The sequence below is a fragment of the Gorilla gorilla genome, chromosome 12 (assembly GCF_029281585.2).
Source record: "Gorilla gorilla gorilla isolate KB3781 chromosome 12, NHGRI_mGorGor1-v2.1_pri, whole genome shotgun sequence".
Classification (NCBI taxonomy): Eukaryota; Metazoa; Chordata; class Mammalia; order Primates; family Hominidae; genus Gorilla; species Gorilla gorilla.
Window position 1 is genome coordinate 67,243,292 of NC_073236.2, and position 12,540 is coordinate 67,255,831.

The following is a 12,540-nucleotide window of genomic DNA, read 5'->3' on the forward strand; positions in this document are numbered from 1 at the left end:
GTGAAACCTTGTCTCTACTGAAAATACAAAAAATTAGCCGGGCGTGGTGGCATGCACCTATAGTCCCAGCTACTCAGGAGGCTGAGGCAGGAGAATCGCTTGAACCCGGGAGGCGGAGGTTGCAGTGAGCTGAGATCCCACCACTGCACTCCAGCCTGAGTGACAGAGCGAGACTCCATCTCAAAAAAAAAAAGTTAAACAAAGCCTTGCTTGCCTTCTATGTCTGTCTTTCTTAACTCTTACCAAAATACTTTAGATGCATAAAAATCTGAAAAATTACACCATTAATAAGTAAGGCTGATAATTAACATTTTGTCTGAATTTAAGTAAAATTTTCTCTGTTGGGCCAATTGACTGGATTGAGAAATCTAGCTGTTATGTGATGTGTTTTGCTGTTATAAACAGAGCAAATTGTAAGTCAGAAGATATTTTTTACCTTTCCCACTGTATGCCTTCTAGCTTGAAAATAGGATCCTGAATTTATGAATACATTAGCCAGTGTCTTAGTCCATTTGTGCTGCTATAACAAAATACCACAGATTGGGTAATTTATAAACAATAGAGACTTATTTCTTAGGATTCTGGAGGCTGAGAAGTCCAAGATCAAGGCAATAACAGGTTCTTTTGTCTAGTGAAGGCTGCTCTTTGCTTCTAGATGACAACTTATTGCCTTATCCTCCAGCGGGAGGAATGGAGGGGAGGAACTCTTCTGCCCACATGGCAGAAGAGATGGGAGGGCGCAAACCCACTCCCTCAAACTGTTTTATAGGGTCCCAATTCCATTCATGAGGGCCCTACCCTCATCACTTAATCACCTCTTAAAGGCCGCATCTCTTACTACTATGTTGGTGGTTAAGTTTTAACATGTTAATTTTGGGGGACACATTCAGACCATAGCAGTTGGCAATCCTTGTGGTGCGTGGAGTTTCCATTTTAAGGCTCTCAGAGTGTGGGATAAGGGGAATTGGGGAATTGGGGTACTGCTGGTGGCTGTACAGTTCATCCTGTGCTGGAGAATATTCAAAATAATAGTGCCATACAAGAGCACATATAGGAAGATCCTGTATTAACTCTGGTTTTTATTCAGTTTAAGAAGTTCAGATTATTAAACACTGGCAACTGTGTGGTAGGAGAATATTTGCTCATATTTTATAGGCCAATTTCTTGCTGGATGCTGAAATCAGTTTGTAGATTGCCTTTGGCATGTCTTTGGACCTGGGCACATCAACCTATGAGTTGCCACTTCCATAATGATGTTAGATCTATAGCCAGATAAATGGTGAATGGGCCAAATGCAAACCACAAACCAAGCCTGAAAGCTCCTCTCATTCAAAATAGAGTAAATGGGAAAACAAAACAAAATGTTGTCTGAGAAAATGTATTGAATAGAAAGGGTCAAAGAACATCATCCTAAAAATCCAGAAGAAATGTGATGCTAAAAGTGATTTTCTATAGGAATCAAAAGAAAATTCTTAAAAAGAATTGCCTCTATGAAACAGGAACAAAAAACTTTAGAAGAATAAATGGAGATTGAAAAATTACGTGAGGAGATGAATAGGAATACTTACAAGTAAATGATTATTGCAGTAGGAGATGAAGGGCAAATATGAAAGTAGAGGCTTATAATAAATTATAGATTAATAATTTATTCACACTTTTGATCATTTATTGAAAATTGCATACCACTTATGTGTCTTGCATTGTTGTAGGAGCTGGGAATACAACTATAAACAAGATAAACTGAGACTTTTTCTCATGGAGCTTGCATCCTAGCAAGAGGAGACAGGCAGTAAACAATATCAGATGGAGATACATGCTAACTGAAGAATTAAAAGGGTTATGTGTTAGGGAAAATTTTCCATTTTAAGCTGAGTAGTAGAAAAGTCTTTTCTAAGTAGTTGACGTTCAAAGTTATGTTTGAGTTATCAGAAAGAGCCACACATTTCCTCATGGCCCATGCCCTTTGGAGTTTTGTGCTAGGTTCTTTTGTACTTTAATTCTACAAGCATTTCTTAGAGCCCTTTCTCTAAGGGCCTTGATTACTATCTCTCTGCTAATGATTATGATTCTCTTAAGCTATAGACCCAAATATGTCAGTTCCCAAACACTTGGCACTTGGAAGTCATCAATTAAATATGCCCAGTACAGAAGTCATCATTATTAATCTTCTCAAATATAGTCAATTCTCATTATTCATGATAGTTATGTTCTATAAAGTCACTGGAAACACTGAGTGAGCGAATACTGAGCCATTGCTTTTAGGAGAAATACAGGTTTAGTTTCCTGTGAGCTTCTGGTCACATTTTCATCAACCAATGAATGCATAACCTTGATTTATGAGTGTTTCTGCTTAAGGACATGTTATTTAATATATCTTGTTGATTCATTAACATTGAACTCATAGCCAACAGCACTATACTCATGCCTGAGAGGAGTTTATCTACCATGTGGGTTTTCTCTGTAAGGCACATCACAGTTTTCTTGTGCCTTCTTTCAAAGGCACATATTGTTTCTTGAGCTTAGGAACACTAGACAGCACATTGGTACTATGGTTGGGGGCCATTTTAAACAGCAAAATCATCAACCAAAAGTGCAAAAATGCAAAAAATGTGGCACTGGATAGACTATGAAAATGACACCCGTTTACAATATGAAAACTAAAATAAGAAGGCAGAGCATTGCCTTGTTTAAACCTTAGCTAGAAACATGTGCATTAGGCAACTCAAATTTTTCACCTCTCTGCACATGTCTGTTGAATGACTATGAAAGAACTATGAGTATTGCTTTTGGGTTTACAAATAAATTTTAGCAAGTAGGCAAATTCACAAATACAGAATCTGTGAATAATGATCTACTGTTTATTCCATCTACTTATGTTCCCTCTCTCACAGATGAAACCACTGTCAAACCAGTTACCCAGGTTAGAAACTTTGTATCAGCCTTCTTTCCTTCCTATTCCTTATCACCCATATCCAATTAATTTCCAGCTTAAACCTCCTAAATACATCTCAGATTCTGACTGATCTTTTCAATTTTAATTTTTCCCTTTCTTTACTCTCTGCAGTACAACTTCCAAAATATCTAAAACTCTTATGGTCGCTACAGTACAAATACCTTAACATAATTTATGAAGCTTTCCTGCCTCATCTCTTGTCAGCCCTGTACTTTACACCTCAAGTTCCAGCCATGGAGAACTTCTTTCAGATTTTTAGGATATGTGATGCCTTTTTTTCCATTCAGCCTCTTTGTCTCCTCCAGGAACACTTTTTTCCCTTTCTCTCTTTCTGGCTTATTCTTCTGACTCATTCGTCAATTAGAAGTATAAACATCATTTTTCGAAGAAGCTTTCTTTGACACTTCCCCCACCCACCACACACACACACACACACACACACACACACACACACACACACACACACCACATATACACACCCTACTTTAATCCATAGGATTCTGTAGTTCATTTTAATATAATTGCTTGTTTGTCAGTCTTCCATAGTAGTCTATAAATTCAGTAAGTACAGGTACTGTTCTCTGTGTGCCAATCACATGGTAACCACATGGAGCAGTGTAATACTAATGATATAAAGTAGGAAAAAATCCAAGTTTTACTTGCCTGCTTATTGTTTTATATATATTTGCTTATGTCTTCAGCAGCTTTTTAAAAAATGTTAATGATTGAAAGAGCTTGGAGCTTAAGTGAAACCTCTGTAGCTCATCTAGTGACCTCTCTGTGAATAGACAGGCACTGCACCAATTACTCAACTGGACTGGTCAAACATCTACGTCTCAAATTCCACCTTTAAGTATTGAGTTGACAAAATTGGCAGAGGGAATAGAATAATGAAAGGTGAATTTAGCAGCCACTAAGGAAACTCCAGCTCATTTTTGTAAATGGGAAGCCAGACCTATTAGATAAATTGGTCTTGTCTTTTGTTTTTATCCTATTGAGGAATACTTGAAAGGCAAAGCTATACCCAGTTTAGAATTAAGTAGAAGTTCATGATTTGGTTTTTATATAGAATTTCATCTTATGTATTTTCTATCATTTATAACGAAAAATTAAATTAGTATAGTGTGGTATAATTAGAGAGAATGCTTTCTCTAAATTCTCAAGTAAGTGTGTCTTGGCTCCAAAGCATATTGAATATGTAATGTCACACTACAATAATAAAGGTCCTTTAGGGCTGTTAACCTTAAAATAAAAAGCCCTTTAGTGTATACAGAATGTAATTAAGATTTAATAATACTACTATGCTGTGAAATGGTGACAAGTTGAGAATAACTTTAACAAACCAACTAGCAGTTTCCTCTTCTTTCTTAAATGGAATCATTTGCCTCCTCATTAATGTATGGATGAAAAAAGCTTTGAAATGCTGTCCTAATGTTCAATTTCATTTTATAGGAAGGAAAAACTCAGGTGTATACAGTTATAATCACTTTAGAACTTTAAAACTGTTGTTTTTAAGCTACACCAGGGTTCAACAAACCATAACCCATGAACCAAATCCAGCCTGTTGCCTGTTTCTGAAGGGCCTGTGAACTAAAAATGTTTTTTACATTTTTAAAATCAAAAGAAAAGGAATATTTAATGAAAGGTGAAAACTGTGCAAAATTATAATTTGTTTCCATAAACAAGGTTTTATTGGAACACAGCCATACTTGTTTATGTCTTGTTTATGGCTGCTTTTGCACTACACCAGCAGAATTGAGTAGCTGTCCACCAAGCCCTCATATATTTACTATCCTGCCTTTTAGAGAAAATGTTTGCCAACCCCTGAGCTACATTAGTGTCTTTCCATGACTTAGTACCTTAAGTCGACTTTCCCAATTTTTTAGGACCAGTTTGGGAATCTAACAAATAAATCATCTTGAATAAAGTTCTTCAATTTTTCAGGAAGGCAGAGGAAAACTAAACTAGGTATTGCATGGCATTTATACTTTTTTTAGGTGGGCAGGGCTTTTACTTTAATCATTGATTTTATCTTATTTTTAAAATAAGCGCTTGCATGAGATACTGTTCTAAGAGCTTTATAACTCCTCTAAATCCTCATTACAACCATATGATGTTGGCATCTCTACAAATGAGAAAACCATGGCACACTTATTAGTGAAAGTTAAATAGTGGAACTTAAATTAGTGGTAGGAAGTTATACAGCTATTTATAGCAGTTGTACAGCTAGTAAGGGGCAGAGTCACTATTCAAATGTAATAATAGTCTCTGGTTCCAAAGTCAGTTCTCTTTACCACTGGTATTCTCTGTTTCCATTTTTACTCTTATTTATTTAGAAAAGCTTTGGATTAAGAGTAGAATTCAGGGCCGGGCGTGGTGGCTAAGGCCTGTAATCCCAGCACTTTGGGAGGCCAGGCGGATCACAAAATCAACAGATTGAGAACATCCTGGCCAACATGGTGAAATCTTGTTTCTACTAAAAATACAAAAATTAGCTGGGCATGGTGGTGCACCCCTGTAGTCCCAGCTACTCAGGAGGCTGAGGCAGGAGAATCTCTTGAACCCAGAAGGCAGAGGTTGCAGTGAGCCGAGACTGTGCCACTGCACTCCAGCCTGGTGACAGAGTGAGACTGTCTCAAAAAAAAATAAAAATAAAAATAAAAGTAGAAGAATTCAGTAATAAGTGGGGTGTGATAATCTAAACACACTGAGTTTGTATTCATTTCCTAGAGCTGCTGTAACAAGGCCCCATAAACTGAGTGGTTTAAAACAACAGAAATGTATTCTATCCCAGTTTTGGAGGCTATAATTCCAAACTCAAGGCATGAGAAGGGCCATTTTCTCTCTGAGACTGGGTAGAATCTTTTGTTGTGTTTTTCTAGTGCCTGCTGGTGATCAACAATCTCTGATGTTCCCTGGCTTGCAGCTGCATCACTCTATTCTCTGCCTCTGTCATCACGTGGTGTTCTCCCCATGTGTCTCTGTGTCTATTCTTGTCGGCTTTCAGGACACCAGACATACTCTATTAAGGTCCCACCCTCCACTGATAGGATCACATCTTAATTTAACCAATTACATCACAATGGCCCTATTTCCAAATATGGTTGCATTCTGAAGTTCCACGAAGGACATGAATTTGGAGAAACCACTATTCAACCCAGTACACAGCTCATGAGTCAGATATTATTATGTAGAGCACTTCTCATTTTAAGCCCAGAAACCCTAAACGAAAAGTGGGGCTGTGCACCAAGAATCTTCATGCTTTTGTTTTTTGTTTTTCGGGTTTAATCCTGTGCTGGATTATAACCTAAGGGGGAATACTAATTTACTGTTCTCAATTCCTGCTTTTTTCCTGCTTCCCATTGCCCCTTTGTTCATGATTCATTTTTATTCTTGATGTTTTTCTTCTGGAATGTTCTGTGAGTTTTTTAAGGAACATTTTCTTACCTGTTATCATAACTCATGGAAAGGTTGGTTTCCCTGCATTCTTGTGAATTTGAGACAGTTGATTCAGAAACCAGCTTTGGTGTGCTGGTGATTAAGTTCTGGTAGTTTCCTTGTAAGGATATTTTGTACACATCCTTACAGGTTTGTAACTAAGGTTCAATAAATGGTAATAGTTATTTGTATTTTCTATTGTTATCATCAATGTTAAAATAGCAGATTTTGAGAAATGTGATACTACCTCAAATTCCAGACCTGGGACCTTCTCTTTTCCCTTGAAATAAAAGAGTAATTGGTCCAATTGTGTCAACCCATTTTCTTTTCTTTATTTACAGGGTGCCCGGGAAACATTTGAGAATTACTACCGAAAACAGAGGCGAAAACAGGCTCGTTTGGTACTTCAACCTCCATCTAACATGGTAGGATTACCATCTTCACTTTTCTCACATTTTTACTTTTCCTCCTTGATGTCTTTTGATGCGTGTGTGTGCGTGTGTGTGTGTCTGTGTGTGTGTGTGTTTACTGTCATTCTGAGACCACTTTTGGTGGATGTGACTTGCAGTAAGAAAACATTTATTGATTGCTGTGTGTCTGGCACTGTTCTAAGTACTGGGTATGTGCTGTCATATTTCCTCTTCATTGGTAGATAATATTATTATTTTTACCTTATCAGATATCATCTAGGGAGCTGAGCCTTAAGAGATTAAGTGACTGATTTTAACTTAGTCTTAATGTAACAAAACAGAAACAATAACTTTTTCTTTTTTGCTTTGTTGCAGCATGAAACTTTAGATGGCTACAGGAAGTATTTTAATCAAATTGTAGGGTAGGTATATATATGTATATATATATATTTATTTATTGAAATTTATACTCTTTCCATACATAGAGTTGTGAATGTTGGAAAAATAAATCAGGTTTTCCTTAGGAAATTCTTTTCATTTTCTTTTTTTTAATCCTTAAGACAAGATTTGTTTTTGATTTTCTAATGATTTAAAAGGAACACCCTGCTGGTTTCAACTTTATATTGCTGGAGGGCATTTTTGTGGATAAAGTGAGAAAAACATTGAATTGTAATCTTATTACACTTGATGTTTTGTTTCTTTGTTTTTGGTAAATGGAACCAAATAATCAGCAAAAGTTGGCAAACTTTTTCCAAAAGGGCCAGATAGTAAAATATTTTAGGCTTAGTAGGCCATATGGTCTCTTTCACAACTGCTTAGCTCTGTTGTTATAGTGCAAAAGTAGCTATAGATGATACGTAAATGATGAGCATGGCTATGTTCCAATAAAACAATCTTTATAAAAACAGGCAGTGGGCTAGGTTTATCCCATAGGCTATACAGTTTGCCACCCTCATCTAGGGTGTATATAGTGGTACGGAATTGCATTTCCCAAATAAACATCCCAATACTGGCAGCTTGTTCTAATTGCAAAATAATGACTTTGCAGTTAAAAGAAAAGGAAATAACTTGGATTCTTCATCAGGTTTATTTTTTTCAGATTTAAATCGTTTCAATGTAATTAGTAGTTATTAAAATATATCATAAAAATTCCCTAATAAGGACTTTTTTCATTAATATGAATATTTAGGCAAGACAATGCAAGCTACATTTTAAATGCATAATAACAAAAAGCCACAAGATTGTTCAAACGTAACTTCGCATTTTTGAAACCTTTATATGATGCCTTTTCAAGACTTTGATGGTAGAGTCCACATGACGGGAATTATTTTGATATTTTGTGCATTGGATTTTTAAAATATATAAAGAATACATTATATATATATATGATGTATATATTAGCTTTTATGATCTCTTTAAAATTTGTTTTTTTGAAATGTATTGATGGCTGGGTATTTTCTTAATATAACAAAATTTGCTTCCATTACCTCTACACATTTTCCTCTCTTTTAAACTACTGGATAGCATTGTTAACATTTAATAGAAATTTAATAGAAATGTAACTCTGATCTCCCTAGGAGTGGTTATGAAGATGTCATGATCACAGACATAATTTTTAGTCCAAGTAGTCTGATTTCATTTATTCTACTGAATAAGTTTCTTCAAGAAAAAAATGACCACTAACTTTGCATTTGATGGTATCTCTTAATGCTTGTCAAACCCCAGAGACAGTAATAAAACTGTAATTTCTGACAGCTGTGCTTTCTTTTTTCCTCAATCTTAGCTTTTTTGTGGTTGAAGATCACATTTTACATACAACCCAGGGCTTAGTAAATAGAGCCTACATTGATGAACTGTGGGAAATGGCACTTTCAAAAACCATCGCAGCACTCCGTACCCACTCGGTATGTAAGAAGCCCAAGAGAAGTTGTTATTTAGAGCTTATTATCTATATATTCAGTGTTTTACTGCTTTAAAATCAACAGATGTATGTCTTTGGAATCACTCACTTGGAGCTATAGATGTCCTTCAAAGACATAGAAGTAGCTGCTTCAAATTATCACATTTTCTACCACTGAGCTCACTTTTATAGAAGCCCTTTGCAATAAGAAAATAGCAGCTAATATCTATTGATTATTCTCTCTATGTGTCAGACGTTGTTCTGTTTACTTCATACATATTCTCTTATTTCATCCTCAATACAACCCTAGAAAGGTAGGTATTATTATTATTATTATATTTACCTTATAGTCTGGGAAATTGAACCTGAGAGAGGTTAGGTAACCAGCCTAATGCCATACAATAAGAAGTAGAAGTCGGATTGAAACCCAGATGGTCTGACTCTAGAGCCCATGTTCTTAGCCACTATACCATTTTGCCTTCTATGGTGCCTATTAATATTATAAACACTGATTTGGAGTTCACAGTTCTACTGTTACGTTTTGAAAAAAAAAGTTCATAACATATTAAGCTGCCCAATGTTCTGTTCCCATGATCTATTGATATATTTTAATGTGGCATATATTTTTGGTGATAATCCACTTTATTTCAGTTATAGAATGCTGGCTCTGAATTCCCTTCTTTCTTTCCTTCCTTCCTTCCTTCCTTCTTTCCTTCCTTCCGTGTTTCTTAAAGATTGATTATGCTTTGGCAGTGGGAATATGACAATGAACAAGATAGATAGTCTTTGCTCTCAGAGAGTTATATTTTGATTGGAAGAGATATCCAATAAACATGTAACAAGAATGTCAGACAGTGATCATGCAATGCAGACAATGAAAATAGAATGACAGATTAGGAAACAGGGTGTTTGCTTTTGAAGTGGCACTCTGAGATTAGAATATCAATGAGTCACCATTTATGCAAAGAAGACCAATTAAATGATCATTTTAGTCCTAAAGAACTGTAGTGCAAGGGCTCTTATCTCAAAGTGTTTGAGGAATAATAGTGAGGAGTCAATGACGGAAGATAATTTAGCATTAAAACAATTTCTTTAAGTGACTGTAGTATCCATCTAGTTGTGCTAGCTAGAAACTTAAAAATCATCCATGACCCATGAACTCTCTTTTCTAATTAATAAGCAGGTGTTCCAGACAGAGTAAATACTGTGTGTAAAAACCTATTTTAAGGGAACATAGCCCTCTCAGAGACCTGAAAGAAGTCCAGAGTGGATAGAACATAGGGTGAAGTAAGAAAAGAGAAGTAGGTAGATGCCACGTTATTTAGAATCTACTTGACCTTTTAAACAGTGGGCTGAATGGAATGTGTTACGTATAGATGTGTTCAAGGTGAAGGTGGGATAACTTGGAGTAAGATGATCAGATTTTCATTTTGAAAGATTGTTCTGGCTTAAGTGTGGATAGTGGATGAGGGGTAAGAATGAATTCAAAAACAATTACTAGGCTAGTCTAGTATTCCAGGCAAGTGATAATGATAGTTTGGGTCAAGGAGTGATAGTAAGTATTGAGAGATATGGTTGAATTCAAGAGATTTTTAGGAAGTAAGGTTAATTGTACTTTCTGATGGATTAGATATAAGAGGTAAAAGGAAAAGAACTATCAAGGAAATGCTTAGGTGAATGGTTTCCTTTCTTGGATGATAGTGTTAGCATTTTTGATAGTTTGGAGTGGGGAGATGATGAGTTTACATTCGAAATGATTACTTTGTGATGCCTTTGTGCCATCTAAGCAGCAAGTTCTAGGAGATTGGTTAATATGTGGGTTTGATCCAAAGAGGATATGTCATTATTGAATGTGTTGCAAATATTTCTTTCCTTTTATTTTTGCTTATGGTTTTTGTTATAGTATACAGAACTTTTAAATATTTATATATCTGATAATACTTAAGTTTAATTTTCTCTCATTTTACATATGTAACCAAGGACTTGATCTGATATTTTTATCATTTTATTCTTCTGTTATAATAAAATCTGGCAAACTTGAAATGTTTTTTACATGTTTTTGTGTGTTCTGAGATTTTCAAAAAGTTGCTTAACTATTTTATAATTAGATTTTTACACATTTATATGTTTACAACCACCTGTTATTTACTCTCATTTATAGTATGATTAAGGATCTCATTTTTTTTGTAGTGGTAGTGCACCCATTGTCTTCGGATCATTTTTTGAGTGCCTTACTTTTTCCCCATTGAGTTGTATGTTCTAACATATAAACATTATAAAAATATGTTTCTATATTAGAATAGAAATTTTGATTATTAAGAACATTTTAGTCATCATCCCTTGCATGGTTATTATTAGCTTTCTGATATATAAATGTAAAGTCCCTTTTTTAATATATAAATAAACTATACAATATATAATAGGTTTTAAGTAGGAACATGCTGTGTTTTTCATTTAATGTCTGATGAATATGATTTAATTTTAATATATATAATATTGCATTGTAGGTTATATTATTATTTTTAATTGATTCATTTGATATTTTGGGCTTTTAAGAAAGTTTTTGGTTTTGTTTTTTTTCTAGCTATTAAAAACATTGCAGTAAATACTGTTATAACCATGTCCTTGCACAATTGATCATACTTAGAGCAAGTTCTTAAGAAATGAAAATAGTGAGTAAAAGTATTTGGACATTTCTTAGGTTCTAGATATTGCTCATTTGCTCTCCCAAACTATTGAACTATTTAACACTCTGAGCAGCATCTACTAGAATGCCTATTTCCCTATTCTTTTTATTCCACAGAAAGTTATGTTTAAAAACAGAAAATAATTTCTAATTTCAGAAATTGTATCTTATTTTATTATGCTTTTAAAAAATAATACTGATATTAGGTCGGGCACGTTGGCTCACTCCTGTAATTCCAGCACTTTGGGAGGCCGAGGAGGGCAGATCATCTGAGGTCAGGAGTTCAAGACCAGTCTGGCCAACATGGTGAAACCCCGTCTCTACTAAAAACACAAAAATTAGCCAGGCATGATGGCATGTGCCTGTTATCGCAGCTAGTCAGTAGGCTGAGGCAGGAGAATTGCTGGAACCCGGAGGCAGAGGCTGCAGTGAGCTGAGACAGTGCCACTGCACTCCAGCCTGGGTGACAGAGCAAGACTCTGTCTCAAAAATAAATAAATAAATAAAAAGAAATAAATAAAGGAAAAATTAATACTGATAATGAAAATCTCTTCCATGTCATTTGTATATCTTCATAGAATTTCTTGTTCATATACATTGTCTTTATCTTATATTATCACGTTTTTAAACATTTTACTATATATTATTAAAACATGGACGTTAGCTGTTAATGTTAACCTCATCTGACAATATGTTGTAAATATTTTTTCTTAATTTAATGTCTCTTACCTTTTCTGCAGCTTCAAAAAGTTTTAACGTTTTTGAGTAGTTAATTTTATTGATCTTTTACTTTATAATTTATGTGTTCTTCATTACAAAGCATATGTGTTTATCTTTATTTGATTTTAGTATTTCTGTAGTTCCTTTTTCTACAACCATAAAAAATTTATTTTAGCATAGGGTATGAAATTGGACTCTCTTTAATTATTTTGAAAATAACTCATCACTTCCACTAACATCATTGTGATAATCTACTGTCTTAGTGGGCTCAGGCTACCGTAAGGAAATATCATAGACTGGGTGGTTTAAATGACAGAAATTTATTTTCTTATAGTACTAGAGAACGGAAGTCAGAGATTAAGGTGTCCACATGGTCAGCTACTGGTGAGAGTTCTCTCCCTGGCTTACAGAAGGCTGCCTTCTCACTCCGTCC

General features: G+C 35.0%; 1 protein-coding gene across 3 annotated transcripts in view; it reads left to right on the forward strand.

The window, feature by feature from the left end:
* EXOC6B (exocyst complex component 6B) overlaps window positions 1-12,540 on the forward strand; it is a 647,056-nt gene that overhangs the window by 302,531 nt on the left and 331,985 nt on the right. For all 3 annotated transcript variants that reach the window (XM_019021027.4, XM_055378081.2, XM_055378080.2), the window contains 3 exons: window positions 6,733-6,816; window positions 7,177-7,223; window positions 8,585-8,705. In XM_019021027.4, the coding sequence (XP_018876572.1) occupies window positions 6,733-6,816; window positions 7,177-7,223; window positions 8,585-8,705 (252 nt within the window). The remainder of the gene's footprint in view (window positions 1-6,732; window positions 6,817-7,176; window positions 7,224-8,584; window positions 8,706-12,540) is intronic.